At 39.8% G+C, this 20,107-nt stretch overlaps 1 protein-coding gene across 1 annotated transcript; it reads left to right on the top strand.

The window, feature by feature from the left end:
* Nucleotides 1-1,979: 1,979 nt before the first annotated feature.
* On the top strand, nt 1,980-11,940 carry LOC143364107 (uncharacterized). The gene is made up of 4 exons (XM_076804607.1): nt 1,980-1,992; nt 11,310-11,423; nt 11,541-11,624; nt 11,699-11,940. The coding sequence occupies exons 1-4, from the start codon at nt 1,980-1,982 to the stop codon at nt 11,938-11,940; spliced, it is 453 nt and encodes a 150-aa protein (XP_076660722.1).
* Nucleotides 11,941-20,107: the final 8,167 nt, after the last annotated feature.

Below are 20,107 nucleotides of genomic sequence, written 5' to 3'. Positions count from 1 at the left end.
AGGCAAATAGAAAGCCTGTTGACGCAGTACACCCCGGAAGAGTTGGAGTACATAGCACGAGTTGCACACAGAGCATCGGGGAATGAATTTATATCCATGGTATTATGTATTGGTAACTGTACACAAAGTGCTCATACAAGGTGCTGATGTGGTAGAAAGCATCCTATTGTCCATCGGAAATCTTTCAGAAGATACCCAGGAAGCAACGCATAAGGAATTATGTACGATAATTTCGCGAGTACCACACTCGGAAAATTTCTCGACGGGCCACCAACCAAGATCTCAGTGACCCAAAAGAAGCCATCTGGGGATGTTTTAAACATTTCGGATAATCTGGCAGAATAATGTTTCCAACAAAAGTTAATCGATACTCAGTTATCTATAAATCCCAATAGACAAAAATTTTTTTGATAAAAAATTATGGTCATCTTAATTTTTTAAGTAAATATAAAACTAAGTATTTTTTATTACATATTGTTGTAGCTGATGTTAAGACGAATCTTTTATTTATTGTTAACAAATATAGTAATAATTGGTGTTCAAATTTCAAAATTACAAAAGGTTATTTATATATAACCAAGTTACGTTCAAAGCTTGGCTTTGTAGTTTTTAGTAAGTTATTAAAACATTTGTGTTCGAGCAATCAGCTGGTCGGTGCCGCTGTGCGTCCGCACGCACACACGGCAAATTAGCGACTGCCGAACTTTGTTTGTATTGAGGACTCGGCCGTCGTCGCGGTTCGTCTCTCTCTCTCCCCGCACACTTCGGGCGGACCGAGTAGTTCGGGGTGCGCGGCGAGGGGAGAGAGCCCCGTCAATATACACGACAATCCGTCGAGCCCTCGCTCTCTTTTCCGAGAACCGCAGTGATAACACGAATAAATCGATTAGCTCTCCCACAAATTCCGACTTTATTTCTCAAACATTTCGCGATCGTAAGTTAAAGGTTCCAACGTTACGGAACCCAACGAAGATCCAAAACAATTTGTCTTGTAATGTTCATGAAAATTTTCATAAAAACCATTTAAAAAATATTTATATAATAATTACTGTTCAAAGCAATGTAGTTAATTAATAATAGGAACAAAATTATATCATCCTCTAACAATAACAATACAGTTCTGAACAATTAATTTATTCGCGTATACGTTACATTTATAAAGTACATATTAATATTTGGCTGTTTACAACATTTCGAATTTTGCAGTTAAACATATTCTTTATTGTACGTACAGTTTCATTCATTTGTTATTTATACCCAACATAAAGTTTAACTAATCATAACCGAAATTAGTATTTTAGAAAACAATATTCTATTGTATTCGCGAGACTGCAGTGACTATATATATAGCTATTTTTAATTGTAATTCCTACTACTAACGACGCTGTCAGCAGATTTTAGTTCCAGTTGGTTATACAGGATGTGACACGAAAATGGTAATGGGGTTACGTGACCCCAAAAACGTTGGACACGAAAATGCATTGGATGATAGGTCTATCCTTATACCTCGTCTGTGGTGCAGCGTTCATTTCATAACTTTAATTTCGTCAATTTTAAACTGTCCGATATTTTGATAAAGGTCCTCGTATTCTTCAAATTTTGAAAAATGTTCCTGCCACGAAAACATTGCATTTGTCTAAAACAATTGCAATAAATAAATGGTGAAGAAAACCTTTTTTTTTATTTCAAATGACAACGTTTTTAACGTACCGGACACTCTACGACTGTGTGTGCATTTGAGAGTAAAACTGTCGCGAGTTACTCTCCAGAGTCAAATTCGTCAGTGTTTTATTATGCACGAAAGGAATAGCCCTCTCCGGTAGCAAATATTTCCGATGCTACCGCAGAGTGCCATTCCTTTCGTGCATAATAAAACACTGACGATTTGACTCTGGAGAATAAGTCGCGACAGTGTTACCCCTAAATTCGCACGCATCCTTAGAGTGTATGTAGACTAAAAATGTTGTCATTCGAAGAAAATGTTTCTCCACCGTTTATATTGCAATTGTTTGAAACAAATGTTCCTGCTTTCGTGGCAGGAGCATTTTTAAAAATTTAAGGGAAATGAGGAACTTTCTCATAAAAGCGGACATTTTCAAATTTCCGTAATTAAAGTTATTTCAAGTGAACGCTGCACCGTGACATACAGCTTCCGACGGCTGGCGCGCGGTAGAAGCAGCAGCCGGACAGTCTTACCTACGTGCAGCGTTCACTTAAAATAATTTTAATTCTCATTAAAGGGTCAGTAATGGGGACACTTTGCCCTATCTCCCCATTCTTTTTCAAATTTTTAAGAATATTCCGGCCATGAAAATATTGCATCTATTTCAAACAATTGCAAAATGAATGGTGAAAAAAACATTTTTTTCAAATGACAACATTTTTAGTATACTCTCTTACGTTATCACTATAAGCTCCCAAAAACTCATCTTTGATCTTTGTCGATTTGTTAGTTCTAGCCGTATAATTTAATGAAAAAAGAGTGACACTTTCTTACTTTTCTGTAAAATCATGAAAATCCTTTGAGACTTGTTCATAGGTGACTACAATATATTCAAGTTTGAACAAAATGCGAAACATTGCTGCAACAAGAGTCCGATTTCGCGTGGAATGATCCTCATAAGAACAAGGTGAGAGCTTATCGTTTCATAGAGGACGAAATACAGAAAGTTTCTGATACAATCGAACGAATCAGTTCGAGGGAACGGCGAGAACGTCCGCGACGTCGGCCATTGTGGATGGAAATCATTTTCCTTAGCCTCCGCCGAGGAATAAAAAGTCATGTGCAGCTCTGAAGACGCAGGGAATCGAATCGCATAGTTATCGGATGCACCGGCCAGCCTCGTTTTCATAACTTACCTTGGCCGGGAAACCATGGCGTTGTGAAAACAGAGTTAGTTAATGGGACGCGGGCGAAGTTTACAAGCTGATCGAGCAACGTTTAATAAAGTCAGAGAATTTTAAACTTTCGTCACTTGCCCGGTTCGATCTATCGCTTGAAATTACCGGTCGAATAAACGGGGCTTTTAGGAGTTGTAACCCCCGACGAATTAGATCAGGTTAGATAAACGTGGAAGTTCGTGTCATCTATTAACCCTTAACACCCCAACGTGCTTCTGTATCATAACTGACCACTACTGTCCAAAATATGGCGAGTGTATAATCGATTAATAAAATGGCTTTTAGCAAACAAATAAGATCTATCGGTTTCTAGAAAATCGAAATATGCTCAAGTAGTATGCTCGAGGATTATACGGTTCACACACAATTACAGACGTATTTCGCGCGTCCTCGTATCTCCGGAAGATAAAAATGAATTTCTTCATCCCCTCAATCAAGAAAACCGCTTAGGAGATCCTTCGTTTTTACGCGAACAAAGGTGGCTGCTTTGCGGGAAGTTTTTTGACGGGAAATTAGCGGAGATGTTGACACCGTTGTTGCTCGTACATCTTACTTTTTTGTAATAAGGAATGCCATTGTCCTTAAATAAAAAGAAAAATTAAAATCGACTTTTACGGATGTTGCACGCAATTTCGCGCAGGAAATAATTCCAAGATATAACGAAGATAGAAATGTTTCTGATCGGTGTACGTTAGCGTACCGTTTTCATTATTTTCAACCGATCCGTCGGAAACTACCTTTAAGAAGTTCAGCTATCTTCTTTCCTGCAATAACCCCAAAGAAAATGATTATATCCGGCTTTTCAGATTGATTTCAATTATATCTACACTACAAAATTCAATAGAATTGAGTAGAATTTTTCTTGATTTTAGATCTACAAAGTTGCTACCACTGAAAATAAGATTTCGTGGGGTTTCTTAAAGTTTGACTACAGAAACTGAAAATTGCCCAAACATCCGCAGTCCATCGACAAGAATCACCCGCCATAATAAATAAAATATCTCGTTAAGCATCGCGTCCGTGATGAGAGGCAAAAAGCACATGAATTTTTCACACCCCCCAAAATAGAAGGACTCGGCAGTTAAGGTCAAACGTCTCTAGTCGTTCTCATAAGGTCATCGAAGTTGAGATGAGTCACAAGTGATCGAGGGCTGGTTTGTCGATCGCCGGACAATTTCTGAATTACCGAAATTTGGAAGTACAGTGAATTTTCGATATATGTCAACAACACGGGTCTTGCCAGTGTCATCACCATTGTTGCATTTCGATAAGAAACTTTCGATTCTTGTATCGAAAACCTTTATAGAAAATAAAATTGTTCTAAATAAATAATAAGTTGATCGTAAAAAATAGAAACTAGATGAAAATGTGCCTGTTCTTTCAACAACTTTCATAAATTGAAAATAATATTCTCCAATTTTTCTAACACCTTCACAATTTAGCTTTCCAGTTTCCATTTTTCTATAAATGCACAAAATCCACAGCGAACAAAAATTAGCACTTAACGATGTTTGTTTATTGCCCGTTGTTCAATTCCATTTTGGCAATCCACTCTCGACAATCGCGTTCGATACGGTGTTCCACGGATTCCACGTCGCAATTAACACGGGCCGGAAGTCACCGCGCATAATTTTGCGTAAGGAGAGTTAGACACTGTCAAATTGCGGAAGACGAACACTACGTACGGGCTTAATTGTGATCCTTATTGGGCCCACCGTGAAATATGGAACAAGAAGCGGATCGCGTGTAACTGTATGCGCCTCGTATTCGGGCGCACACGATCCCGGCCGACGGGATATAATACCCTGCGGGAATAATGATTCCCCTCTGTGACGCAAATTTTTCGAGCGGAGACTGAAATTCGAATTTTTACGGCTAATCAAGAAAGCCCGTCACGTGCGCGATTTCAACGGGAATATCTACATATGTCGGGTATGCAAACAAGAACTTTTTCATCCCATTCTTCCGTTTGTTTCAAACGCCAATGCAACTCGATGAATAAATATGAACTTCCCGGAACATGCGAAAAATCCCTCGGCGAAATAGTCAATCGAAGTTTTCTTGTGAGGTTTAAAGCAAACGCGAAGTATTCGTCAAACAATTTGATTATTTATTAAATTATTTCTTAATCTATTTAATAATCAGAATAATTATTGTTAGAATACGATAGAATTTCGTGGCTTGATTTCGAGAAATATTGTAATCGAATACCGTTGTCTGGCCCTCCGGAATTTTAATTAAAAATTCCGTAAAATTAACAGAGCTATGGCACGCGATCAGTTCATGCTCCTACGATACTCAGCACGACACGTAGAACGTAAAACGCGTTGTTTGGGACAATTCTAATTTCTTAAAATCTCTATTAACAGTTAGAATTTCTAACAACGATGATACTATTAAAATAAATTGTTTCATGGGATTTTCCGTAAAAATTGCTTTCTCTCGGAACGTTCACGATTCACAGGCTCAATTCACTGTTACAAAGGAAATCATGAAAAATATCAGGTCACTTTGAATTGTCACTTTTAGATAGACACAAGACGTCAGAAATGACGCTTTTATATCGACAATAACTATATTTTCCTGTCGAAGCAATTTTCTTTCGTTACGTCAACGGTATGACGAATCGCCCTAAAAGTTTCAATAGAATCGGTCGCACGGTCTCTGGGAAAGCAATTCCGAAAGATCAGCAAATTTCACAGTGTCCAACAATATCTTCTCCTGTCCCTTGCGCCACTATTTTATTTGATTCATCAAACGCTACGTCTGTATCACCTGTAACAGCTTTTTCACGATATGCCCAAAGGGAGACGGTTCACTCTATGACGTAGGTAGATTTTGCCTACAACCCTTAATTTTTAACGTTAAAATGATGATTTCACATCACTTTATAGAAATATCGAGAACACGTTCAGTCAGATTTTCAACGATTTCGAGCGTATGTCCGAAGAAACAAAAAAATTAATTTATCCTCCAAAAATCTTCAGAAAATCTAATATTATATTATTTTATTAATTTTATACAAAAATGTTATACAATAAATACGCCATTCAACTCGGGCGAGTCCAAAGAATCGTCGCGTGTGAAAAGAGTTCGCGTATCTTTTGCAGTTAAAGCAGGACAAATGGTTAAAGTTATAGATTGTCGTCACTAAATAAAAATCAAAAATACAAGATAAAGATCCACAGTCTAGTTATTACATTATTCTCTGTTCATTAGAATTGTTGAAAGAAGGAATACATTTTTAGTTAACTTCTGTTCTCTGCAATTTTCAATAAAAAAAAAAAAATTGTAGAGAACAGAAGTCGATGTGTAATCATTGCAGAATATACTTTTTATAATAACTTTTATCATAACAATAAATTTTATATAACTTTTTCCTCCGTGAAAATGTTCTGCTCGACTTCGTTAAGGAGTTATTAACGAAAAACGCGGGTCATTGAACAGTACATTGAAAATTTAAAAAAATATTTATTTCAATTCTTCCGTAAATGACCATGGGATTTCGCGAGATTGGAAATAAAATAAAAATCACGTTCGCAACGAATGACGCGTTTATTTTATCGCGTTTTGTGTATAATCGCGTGGATGGTCTATTTGCCCGTTGGCCGGACATATCCGCGCTTATTAAAATCGAAAATTTAACAGATTACATGTTTACGGAGAGAGAAGAGTCATCGAGTCGTTCGGGCGAAATATTAATCAATATATTGCGAATTTTAATGCGAAAGAAATATCGCCTGCGTTGGGCGATATTCATTTCCCTTGCGAAATTTATTTCCCTTTTAAATCGTTTATGCGTTTCTAGATTTTCTAAATGCTTCTATACTGTTTTGCGTTTGATCCATCCATTTTTAACACGAATCTATAAAATCCTCGGTCTTGTTAATCATTGTTCGTTTAGCCTGGGACGAATGATCCTTCAAAATATAATTTTTTAAATTCGATGCTCTCAATGGGCTGATACAAAAACCTTTTAAATTCCACGAATTTGAATGTGAAGATATTTAATATCCCGATCAAGAGCTTTCGACAGAACGTAACAAATCCGATTTTATCGTTTCCATTCGCGGGATTGGCCAGCAGGGACACGGTAGGAATCAGTGTTAGGTGTGGCCAATAATTTCATTGTTACGTTTTCAGCGCCGTAAGGAAAAATCGGCTTGATACTCCGCGTTTTCCAGCTACACTGAAATTTTATCTTCGACTTTTCCTCGTTTTTCATTCTACATTACCCCCGGTTCTGCTTGGTAGCGTTCACGTTCGTGTCGGCCCCACCCCCTCTGCCCTTCGCCGTTGCGTCAGAGTAATAAGTTTCAGGAGCCACTGCTCGATCGCTGGTCGTTCAATCGGCTGCGAAATATCGGAAATTGTTACATGCTTCTCGTATGCTGATTTATTTTATTTCTGCCCCCATCGATTGGCTGCCTCGATTTTACAATCACTAAATAATATAAATCCGTTTCGAAGAGGATACGTTGAGCAACAGTATCCGCTTCGTATTTTCCGCATTTCTTCACAGGTGAGGAGAGGTGTTAGCTCCACTTTTGCCAGTTCCACTATCATAATTTTTCCAGCCACGAGGCTCAGGGACAAACAGTTTCTCTGGAAATAAAGCATCGCCTCCGGAAAGGGCAAATTTTTTCGTGCAACACAGGCACGCGCGGTTTGCTAGAGTCTTACACAGAATGTATGTCGCGGTGTGTACCACCCACGTGCTCTCAGCAAATACCACCCTTTTCTTCAGTGAGAACAGAAGCATCCCGGTGGTAACAATATCGCTACCCACTTGTGGTGTACCTTTTCATAATTCGTGCGAAAGTACGTATCGTCCCTTTGACAGCGAAACTGTATATACGTGACATCCTTTCTTCCCACCCCTGCGACCGTCAGAGATGAGAACCGCGCCAAGGGAAGAGAATTTAGGGGGAGAATTGCTTACGGCGTTTTTAATACGTCTGATCGCCATACGGTTGACCCCTCGTGTTTTTGTTCTCTTCTGGCTACGACTTATTCCTCGTCGGTCACTCGTGACTCCTATTTAATCTGTGAATCATTGGTAGGATGATAGAAAACATGATGATGGGCTAGAAATAGTTAACGCATTGGTTACCAGCGGTTGTTTTGGCAATAGACTTCATCATATGATATTGTTTAAGATGTCCTTTTTTAAAATGTGGTGTCATATACGGTCGGTAAAATATCGATAGAAAGAGAAATAATTACAGTAGAGCCTCGCTTCGTCGACCGTCATTTATTGCTAGAACTCCTCGTCCCTTTCATACTCACAAGGGAACATAATCAGATGCGAAAATCCGATTTTGATGAAACTTGTGGGAGCTTATAGTTCTTTGAAAAATATTTCACACTTGTTTTTTTTTATCGGCAACCATCCACTTTGAAGGGGTGAAAACAGCCCTCAAAGTTGGCGGTCAAAACCATATTTTTGGAGATATCTCGGAAACCAGAGGTCGAAAAAATTTGAATTTTTTTTTAAATTGTGTGTTTTTCAATGGGAAATGTAGTCGCGCAAGAAAATTTTAACAAAAGTTTGTTGTTTAAACAATATATTAAAAATTTGATTTTTTTTGCGGCGCGCCGTAATTATAATTAGCACCGCGTCACGCTGCTACCTGCGCCACCTTCTCTCGCTACTAATAAAATAATAAACGACACATAACCCAGTGGTATTGTTTAAAATACTATACAGGTTTATACTAAATGCTTATATTTCGATAAAACCAGCCAGAATTCCTTCCTACGCACGCCAGGCGCAAGAATATCTTCCATTATGCATAATTATTGTTAAATGGCAAAAAAAAACATGTACCCCCTATTTTGGATCAAAGATCACACACCCAAGTTTACATTAAAATGAACTAACAATAAATAAGGGAAACTGAAAAAAAATCAAATTTTTAATATATTGTTTAAACAAAAAACTTTTGTTAAAATTTTCTTGCGCGACTACATTTCCCATTGAAAAACACACAATTTAAAAAAAATTCAAATTTATTCGACGTCTGGTTTCCGAGATATCTCAAAAAATATGGTTTTAATCCCCGAGTGGATGGTTGCTGATAAAAAAGCACGTGTCAAATTTCTTTCAAAGAACTATGTATAAGCTCCCATAAGTCTCATCAAAATGGGATTTTCGCATCTGAATATGATCCCTTGTCAGTATCGCCAGATAAGGTGAGGCAGCACAAATTGACGGTAAAAAGTTACCCTCGGTCTGCCAGTACCGGATTAGTCAGATATAAAACCCGTCATGTTACCGGGGGCTAGAACTTTCTGTGAACAATATTTTTTAGTGTTGGTGTTAATTTTTAAAACATAAACGCATGCTCTTCTGTGTAAAAAAAGAGATATTGTACATACATAGTACAAATTAAAAAGTACTAACATAGCTATATTTCAGATGTTAGTTTTATTTCGGTATGTATTTCAGACGTTAAAACCACGTCTTGAAAAAGACGTCTTTAGGGGAGTCGTATCGTCGTCATTTATTTCAATAATTCATCATAGATTTGAAGATACGAATTTTGGCCACGAACTCGGCCGAATTCGCCACTGTGCGATGGCTGGCAACTTGAGGTTGTACTCACACCCGATTCGGAGCTTTCGTTGACACATGTTTAGAAAGTTAAGGGTCTTTACTGTGGACGATACCTTGTTCTTAAGGGATCTGGCCGCGGAGTGGGGATGGGCGAGGGTGTCTTCTAGGAGCGCGAGTGACTTCTCATTACTTATCGTGGAACCATCCGGAGACGTATTCGGCACTTTAAGTAATTTTGCGAGTGAATCGATCTGGGAGCAGGAGCAAGTGTGTGAAGTGAGAACAACATAATTCCAAATCGTCATTCTTGTAATATTCGGACAAGTAAGTATTTTTATTGCTACTATTTGTTATCGTTCGTGTTTTTGCTTATGCTCTTCCGCTATATTTGTTACATTGATATAACTTCTCTTAATTTCCGTATATATCTCTTTAATTAATGTTTAAATTAGTATGTTTTCTTATAAACCATGCCATAGAAATTTTGACTGTATTTTTCAATTCTAGGCAAGCAAACAATGGAAACTGCAACGTGGACGGTGGTTCAGTTCATCGAAGATGGCAGCGTGGAGGCAGTGCCAACAAACTGGTTAGAGGGCGAAAATTGTTACTGGCCACCACTGCAACGGGGTCGTTTGATGACCGCAATAAAAAAAATGGAGGCCAGTAACAATTTATGGACCAAGTACAAGGTCAAGATTTTTAGAAACAGCACTTTCGGTAAGTTACAATTTGTTCAGGATTCAAGCGTTGGAATTCGGCGGCTATTGTCTCAACTGGCGACCGCTGTATCATACAGTTTTTGTCTCGTATGTCAACACGCGGCAAGAACGCGTGTCGCCGTTGCTCGACACCGCGTAGCAACAGTTTCGTCTCTCATTGGCCGAATTTCAACGCTCGAATCCTTCAAATCGAGACAAACAAGGATTATCCGATTCGGGAGCACCAATCACGGTGCTCCACATTCGATGGTCCTTGTTATTTAAGGCACCTGCGTGTGCCTTCTCACTCTCTTAATGTTCGTCACTCGCATCACGCTGCTTAACGCTCTTAACGTTCGTCTTCAGTCATATTTCTCGCGCTAGTTTGCTGCTCGCGCTCGTCTCGCTCAGGTCAGATTTCAAAATCTCTCGCTCGGAGACTCTCGCGATCTCGAACTGCTCGTTCGCAGTATTTTCTACAATCTTCCGCGCCGCGTTACGTGCATTCTGCCGCGCGTTGAAGATCTCCGTCGCCCGCGTTGAACATTTCCGTATCGCGGCGGCACGCGTTTCGTGCCGCTCAAGATTTCCGTTTCGCGTTCCGACGGCAGAAATCTGCACGCGCAAGATATCCGTCCATCCGCCGGCTCGCGATTCTCGATCGCGCTTTCTCTCTCTCGATCGTGCGCACCTCGCGACGTCCTCGTTCTCTAGCGATCGCGACGTTCTCGTTTTCTCTCTAGCGCTCGCGACGTTCTCGTTCTCTCCATCGCTCGCGAGTGACCGGCCGGTCGTGCCGCCTGTGATCGGTCTGCGATCAATAAAGTGCAGTTTAATATCAGCTCCCTCTCCCTTTCCCTCTCCCTCTCCCTCTCCCTCTCCCTCTCCCCCCCCCCCTCTCTCTCTCTCACTCAACCTCTCACTGACCCATCCTGTGGATTCCTTTGCGCGCTCAACTCTGAGTGGTCCCGGCATGAGGCTGCTCCGACCGTCGGTCGACGCCGAAACACAATTATTATACACTCTAAATGTACAATTGAAATAATAACGCTTGTAACGCTTTCGTTTAATGCTTCTAGATGACTACACGAAGGCCAGAAACAAGGCAAAGGCCGCAGAGGAGACGAGCGATCTGCAATCGGAGGCAGAGTCACCATCGGAGAGAAGAAAGAGGCCAGCGTTTACATTAGAAGACAGTACCTCCTCTGACGAGGCAGCAGTTTTCTACCCTGCTCCAGATTTGAAAAAACAGAGGAACATAGGTATGTAAATTCAAAAGAAAGCACTCTATAAAACATTATATATTACATTCATAGTTATAAATCATTCTGGTTCTGTAATTAGTATATCTTTTTAATCAAAATATATTTTCTTTTCAGCCGCTTGTTCGCACTCTGTTGGCGAGGAATCGCAGGGAGAGGGACAAGAGGATGAGATACATTCCGATAAGCAGTGTAGTATTGGTAAGTTAAGAAAAATATTTTAGAGATAAATAAGTTCACTTTAAAACATATAATATCTAACAAACAATTAATAGGAGAGCAAACGGAAAATAATTGCTGCAAGGGGTGCCAAAAAAGAGATGGGATGTTAAAAACACTAATACTGCAGAACCATTTGACGAGAGTTCTGCTCACAAAAGTATTAGCAGAGATGCGTGCGCTGAAGGAGATAACACAAATCAATAACGCAGGAGGATCACGCAGCGTGTCGTTTCTGAACAAATTCCCGAATTTAAAATTCCCGCTAAAATCGTTAGAAGAGGTTAGAATTGGTTGAAGAAATTCTAAGCAATCCGGAGGAATTTGATTATGGAGTAAGTACAATTTACAGATGTAATAAATAAACTAAAAGTAATTGATCTTTCATTGCCAATTTGCTTTTTTATAGTTGAGTCCCTTTTTCTCTAGATCATTTACTATTTATACTCCCAGTTACATTATCACAGGATTATGATCTGAGCTTAGTTCGTGTAAAACCAGCATTTCGGAGATGTCTCGTATGTTTTTGTTTATGGCAATGTCTATTGTGGATGGTGGTTGTCCATTAGTGGGATAGTGTGTGTGTTCATTGGGGAAGAGTATGCCGCTATTATTGTTTGCAATGTAATTATATATTTTTCTTCCACTGCTATTCAGATTTGTATTGTTCCAAGCTGGGTGTCTTGCATTAAGGTCTCCAATTATTAGAACTTTGTTCCCTGTTTTCAGTAGATCATCAATCTCTTTTATTTTAAAGTGGTTCGAGGGGTTATTATATGCTCCTATTATGTATGAAATTGTACGAAACGACTTTTCTCTCTTCGAAATGTTAGAAGAATGAATTTTCTGAAATAAAAGAATCTTTTATAAAAAAATTGCAATTGGTTGGAACCGAATTTTTAAAATTTTGCTATGCAAGTAATTTTCATTTTCTGTGTGTTTTCTCTCGTACAAAAGAACTTTTAGTATTTTCCCCGCAATTCTTTCGAAATTTCTTTTTCCCTTCGCGTAGTAAACTAATTCATCCAGAAAAATCTTACGGTTCGGTATGACGAACTGACTCTTTAGTAATTGAAAGAGCGTCTAAAGGAGTAATTTAATTATAATTTATCAAAGCGTAATTCGGTTCGCGATGATATCGGAAATACTCGAAAACTTTTGATAGCCGAAAAGATTATTCCTAATCGTGGGATGTTTTCCCGATATCGGAGCCCGGACTATGCCCCGAAAGAAATTCCGATAGTTATTATTCAATCAAACTTGCCGCAGATTTTTTCATTACAGATATATTATTTTAGAATAGAATAGATTTATAGATTTTTTTTCCGTCTAACCGTTCAATCTATTTCGGTGCATAGTGTAATGGAATGCCCACTGCGTTGGAATTGCAAAATAAAAATTCGCCGAGATAAATTACAGCGGTTTTGCAACGGCCTGGTAGCTATATTATATTTTACAGGGAACACAGTTTTTAATTGAAGCAATTATATTCATCCTTAGACAGCTACATGTTATATAACTCCTCCATTTTGCAATTTTACGTAAAAACAAAAATATGAGAATAAAGCTAAAATGTTGCTTAATATTCTCTAAAAGAATGTCTTTTGTTTACAGTATCTTTGTACGCGAGAGAAAAATGTTAGATTCACTCGATTTTATGAGGTCTACAAGGTTGCATATACCCTTAAGTTAAAGAGAACTATTTTAGTGAGATTGATGGCAACAGTAATAGAGAACCAACACTTTGCATACTCACACCCGCGGTGAATAGGTCACAGCTGATTACTGGCTGCAACTTTGTTAACCGTTGAGTGACTGAAACGCAGGTGCTCTGTCATCGAATCAACTCAAGTGCAACCTACATTGCCGATGGTCAACTAAAAATCGTTAAAATTGCTGCACAGAATACAAGACTGTTTGTAAATATTATATCAAGGACAAGTTATAAGTAGTTTGCAGCAAAAGACGAACACCTCGAGGGCCTGTCTCCATCTTTTACAACTGATAATCAGAAGCTACGGCAGCCGCGTGGCCTAGATGCATTTGTTATTCCGTCTTCGCTACATTGTACGGACTTGATGCTCACCTATAACACGCGCTAATAACCATAATTTAAACTTTACCTACTCATTTTTTCCATAAACGGATAAAACCCGGAGTGTGGTGATTGCTTTAGAAGTGACATCATTTGAAACATTATTTCAAATAAAATATTAGTTTATTTTATAATTATTTCAGATAATTGTGAAATTATTTTCCAAAATTATATCAGAAACATTTGAAACATTATTTCCAATAACATAATTAGTTATATATCATTTATTGTTCCCCTCAGGGTTACAATTCCCATTGCATCTCCTTCCTTTCCCCGCTCTTATCCTAACCTTAGCCTAACTTACCAATTACCTTACCACGCAAAACCGCACACAGCTTTATACACAAGCGAGAGAGAGAGAGAGAGAGAGAGAGAGAGATCTTGTCGACTTTCCATAAAATAGGATAAAAGTAACAATATAAAAATAAAATAACCAACGCCAGAAATACAATAACTTAACCTACAATAAGTTACATTATGTAACAAAAAACAACAATTAAATATCAAAAGCTTATCACAGAAAAAATAATAATACACAGCATACCTGTCTTTTCTCTCTCTCTCTCTCACACACACACCTCCGCCCCCTTCCCTAACCTCATGGACCCCCTCTTCCACTCATATTCTCCCACCATTCGTCCACCTTCCTCAACCATTCCTCCCCTTCCCCCTCGGCCACCGAGCACTTCCCGCAACAACCCCTGCCATCCTCTTCCGTCATCCCCTCCCATACACATTTCCCATACGTGTTCAATAACATAATTAGTTTATCTAATAATTGTTTGAGATAATTGTGAAATTATTTTTCAAAATTATATCTGGTGCCCAGATTGTCGCGTTTGAGTATACTTTATACCGACACTCTTGTGACATATTTGAAATAAAGAAATATAAATATTGAAATAATATAATACTTGAAATTGCTAATGTCTCAAATGAATCAATACTATTTTTATTTGCAAACAGCAATATGGAAATAAAGGTGGGAAATAAATTATTTCGAATAGCTATTTCTTCTTTTAACTAAAATTTTTCCAGGTCTGCCTAAGGATCAGTATAGTGAGCTCAAAGTTTCGGGACGAATAACAGTGAAAAGAAAAATCATTAGCTTATGGCAGATGTGGAAAAATGGAAGTGTCTTGATTCGAGAATTTCTGTTTCCCAAGGGCTTTGGTACAGTGATCCCAAAATTTGGGAATGAGTACCAATGGTAAAATCATTAGCTTACGAAAACTGTGTTATTTTATATTTACGGACACTAGGTTGTTCGAATTGGGCAGGAAACGGCAGTAATCGGACACTTTCGAAAAGACGATAACACTCATTGGGCTTCAATTTTTTCGAGATTTTAAAATTAGTTTCTTAGCTGATGTAAACAATTTTTTTGAGAACTTTACGTCAACCGCGGAGAAAATTTGTTGTCACATTTTTTAATTTTGCACATCATGGGTGAAGCTGAACCCAAAGAAGGTACTATGGCCCTCAATGTCAGCCGAAGGGTGGCATTGAGGGGTGTCGACGACCCGGCGAGGAGGGGGTAATTCGGTAGAGTGAGGAAAAGGGCTCAAGACCGCTGTTATCCTTGTCTCGGTTGGGTAACGGCACCGGAGGTTCGCTGTCAGCCATATTTTCAGTTATAATGGGGTGAGCACCGTTCCGATTAGCTACGTACACGGTAAACTGTCGCCGGCAGTTCCTCTATTTCTTCGGAGTTTCGTATTTCCTCGGAGCGCGTTGCCGCCGGGCATTCGAGTCGGCGATTTGTAACGAAAGCCATCTTAAACGAACATGATTGCGAACTTTCCGAGGCACAAGTCGGCCTACCAGCTACGGCTCCGACCGCTATGTCTTCCCGTTTGTCGCGACCAACTCGCGTCGGAATTCTTTTCGATTGTTGTCGGTCGCTTTACTGCGATCGTTCGATTCCACGAAGGGGTTAGGGTGACCCGACCAACGAACGAACACTGTTGAAGTTATTATTGGCAAATCGATATTTACTGAGGGCTCTTTCCGCAATAAGGCCGTGTCAGAATTAAACCGCGGTTCTAATTACATAAATATCGGTTGTAAACGCCACAGCCGAGTAATCGAATTCAGGCTCAATTAAAAGCACCGCGCATGGACGACACCACACCAACGTCAACGCGTTTGCATTATGGGATTTTACGCATTTATAACGAAAATGAATCGATCGAATAGATAACTTTTTGAAAATTATTTTCAGCTTCTCATTGTTACGGAGTGTTTTGGATCTTCGTTGGGTTCCGTAACGAGGAACCTTTAACTTACGATCCGAATGATTTGAGAAATAAAATGTGATTTGTGGGAGAGCTAACTGATTTATTATTGTTACCACTGCGATTCTCGGAAAAGAGAGCGAGGGCTCGACGGATTGCAGTGCATATTGACGCGGCTCTCTCCCCTCGCCACGCACCCAGAACTACCCGAGCCACCCAAAGTGTGCGTCGTGAGAGGGAGACGAACCGCGACGACGGCCGAGTCCTCAGTACAAGCAAAGTTCGACAGTCGCTAATTTGCTGTGTGTGCGTGCGGACGCACAGCGGCACCGAACAGCTGATTGCTCGAACACTGAGAAAAGAAATAAATGTCAATGTAGCTTCCAAGGCTTGAAAATTTTTATTTTGCATAAAAATCACTGAGCAACAGTTCCTTTAATTTTTCTAAATCGACGATGTCAAAAGATGTGTGCATAAACGTTCGGAAGACTATATGTAATATTAACAATTCCAGAAATATAAAAATTAAAATAAGAAAATTGGATTTACACTGAAAGACTTTCGAGCCCTTCACGCGTGGTTCAAATTGTGAATGCGTGCACCTACGTATCTGCAACAGCACTGATAATAATAATTCGATAATTCTCTTCTTCGTTTCTCCTCTTTTTGATGGGAACGAATCGGTGTATTGGTCCGGTGCAGTTTGGTGGACTTTAGGTTAGTTTAGGTGGTCTTTGTTCGCTGAAGATACGTCGACGGAAATTGCCGTATTTCCCGCGTCTTCTTCCCGAAGCGCGTAGTTCGGCGAATATTTATAGTGCTCGGGCGCATCAGGATGGCTGAATTATTTGTCGCAGTCGGGCTTTTTCCTTCCGATCGACCGTTCTGTTATTTGCGCTGATGACGCTTGAGCAGCGTCCGGAGAACATCTTGTAATTAAACGTGCTAATGGGGACCAGCACCTGGCTGAGGAAGACGCATTAATTAAAATCCATTAACGACTCCCAGTACGAGGTAGCCGATGCATCAAACACAATACCTGTCGCGCATCCTTGCAACGAAGCCCGAAACTGATCGATCCTTGTCGTTAATTTGACCGCGATGCGCGATCAAGATTAATCTTGAGAACAACCATTTTGCGGGTCACTGGTCGAACCAGACTGGAACGCTTTTTGAGGTTTTTTAAGATGGTAATGGCAGAAAATATTGCAGGGTCAACTGCTCGTATGGAAAACTTGAATATATACGAATCTCTCTTTTTGGGATGTTATAAACAAATTTGCAGAGCTCCTTTCGCATCAATCTGCAATTCCAGACTGGTAAAGTTGACTAGACTAACTTCAGCTTCGACAAACTGATGGATTCAGTACAGTTCACCACTGGGTTACGAATTACCGCGAATTAAATTGTAATTAAGAGCCGAGGGTAGTCACGTGACTTTTTCAGAGTCATCAGATCGGTAACTGTTGTATAATTTCTGTTCACAGCCTTCAGGCACTGACTTCAGATCCGTCTTGGTATTGATCCGACGGGTCTTAAGTCTGTGACTAAACTTGTCACATTTTTTGCTCTGTATTATCGATATCATGAATTCTGACGGCGGAAACGTGCTTCAAGTTTTTCGGTTTATTTCGCAGAGAATCAGGACAAAATATAGCTCAATTTGTAGCCGGTGATATTTTCTAGCGCGCGCTACTCTCGACTTTTTGGCCTACTTCTAATGCTTATATTAATATTACCAAATATCTGCATAATCTCGTCAGCTCATGATCAACGCGCGCTAGACTGAACCTTCCTCTTTCAAAGAAGCGCTTTCCCAGCGAAAAATATTCTCATATAAGGACGAAAAGTTGGGGCACGTAAAACCATTTTTCGCCTATTTTTGTCGGTAATGTGGTCACTGTACCTTATCGCGAATCTGCGGAGTCTTGGCTCTTAAATGCAATGTAGTTTGGCGAGCAAGCAGAGGTACTTGAATTCCCTTAACGAAGGAGAGAGGGAGAAAGAGAGAAAGAGAAAGAGTAATTCGAATAAAACACAAGGAAAGGGAGAAATGTCATTCCACTATTTCAATTACGAGATGGTAAGACCAAATTGGCGTATCTGTTACAATTTATCTTTGAGCCATTATACTGGCGACGGTCTGCGCGCACAGAGGAAATCGAAGGTACATTTCCGGGACAAAGGGCATCAGCTATTTCGTTGAAGGGTTCGAGAACGAGGTCGTTGCGTTAAGAACGGAAAAACTGCATAGAACAAAGCGAAATGGCACTCGTCGCAACAACTCAATTTTCACGGGAACGTTGTGCAACACGGTTCGAAGGAAAAGTCGGGTAAGCGGTTGACAAACGGACGAATAAATCCGTCTTGATCTTGGAGGCGTTTATGCGCGACTTTAGATAGCCGTGTTAGGGAGCATAAGCACGTGGTTAGGATCTTTTCCAGCTGAACGAGCCCCCAATCACGCTCCTAGGATCTCTCGTGTCCGAGCCCGTGTCCTGTGCGAACTTCTCGCGTCTTCGATGTCGAAAGTTTTCCATTTCCCGAGGGTTCGCGGGGATGTAATTTAACTGCGATTGCTTGACAGTGTGGTTTCATAGCTGGTTGTGGAAGAGAAAGTTGTTACCTCGGGATAACGAAAATGGCGATATTCCTAGTAGTCAAATAATAAAATAAAATTTATTAAAATTTAGAACCAGCGAGGTTCTCAGGCAGTCGTTATTACATTTTTTGTCCATCGATTTTAAATAGAACACGCGCCATTTTGTTCCAACGCGAACTCCTTTTGGAAGATTTTTACTGCAACAGGAATTTAATCCCGTTAAATTAATGCGAATCGTCAATCCATAGCCTACGGCTTATCTGGAATATCAGTATAACGAGCAACGACGTGAGCGCACATTTCGTTCTAGCTAATTGTATTTGCCAATAAACATCGACGGTATATTAATTACATGTTCGTCATGCATTCGAACGATTTGTTAGCATTTCTCCGTGTGACAGCTTGGGATGATCAATAGCAGGGCCCGCTCCAGCGGTTACGAAGCCCCGGGCAAAAAAACAAATTGCAAACTTACAGCCAAAATTGCGCCCCTAAATTTTGGCGCCCCGGGCAAGTGCCCGGGTTGTCCCCCCCCCCCCCCCCCCAAGCGGGCCCAGGCAATAGTCATTACGAGGTTACAATCGGTTTGTAGAAATGGAAATTAAGAAACGGAATGAAGTGCGTTCAGCATCCCTGGTATGTGGAAAATTCGATCCTCGGATATTGAAGCGCGTTTCCGGTTCGACTACCGTTCGCAATGCCTCTTTCTCTGTAATCGTGACTGATTAAACAAACTTTATTACACGTTGATGGCCTGCTGGCTAATTTCACTCGCATACCATCCGTGCAGAGCCGGACAGAGGGTCTTGCCGATCGATTCGCGGATATTAAAATGCGAGACCATGAACGATGCTTTTCATCCCTTAGCAGCCAGTACTTACAAGCTTGTGTACGAGCGCAATTAAGAGATTGCTGTTCCTTGGGACCGTATTGAATTTACTGTAATTAAATTGCGAACCTTTACACATTTATAGTGTGAGAAGATCTTCGAAAATTTCTAAAATTCAGAGTAAATTGATTGGACCTTGCAACATGAAGTTGGCATCATGACTTTGTCAGCGCTTGCGGCCATTTTGTTGTACGTTTGATGAATTAGTCTGCGCTGACCGGTCGAGCGGTATTGACGCGTCGTTAGCGGAAATGAAATAATTATGTAATTATGTAATTTGTAACAGACTTATCCACTAACGACACGTCAATACCTAACAGGTCATCACAGCAACCACTGACATAGTCATGTTGCCAAATTTAGAAAACTAATAAGACATTAAAAATATTGGTATGTTCGCATTAATTCGCACACTACTGTATTTTAGTCATCTACAAGTCTAGTTACAAGTCAGCGAAAAAATTGGACAACAAATGACCAGAGTGTTGTAAAATCACGATTTTATATACTTGAATAAAACTAAAATGTCCGTTTATTGACAAGTCGCATCGATAGAATGCAGATACAATTTTTCTTGTGCAGAGTTCTCGCCGGTCCGCAAACTTACAAATCAATTAATCCGATCTCGGTCGAATCGACTAA

This window comes from Halictus rubicundus, unplaced genomic scaffold (assembly GCF_050948215.1).
Source record: "Halictus rubicundus isolate RS-2024b unplaced genomic scaffold, iyHalRubi1_principal scaffold0271, whole genome shotgun sequence".
NCBI classification, from domain to species: Eukaryota; Metazoa; Arthropoda; class Insecta; order Hymenoptera; family Halictidae; genus Halictus; species Halictus rubicundus.
This window is presented reverse-complemented; position numbering and strand designations above follow the sequence as displayed.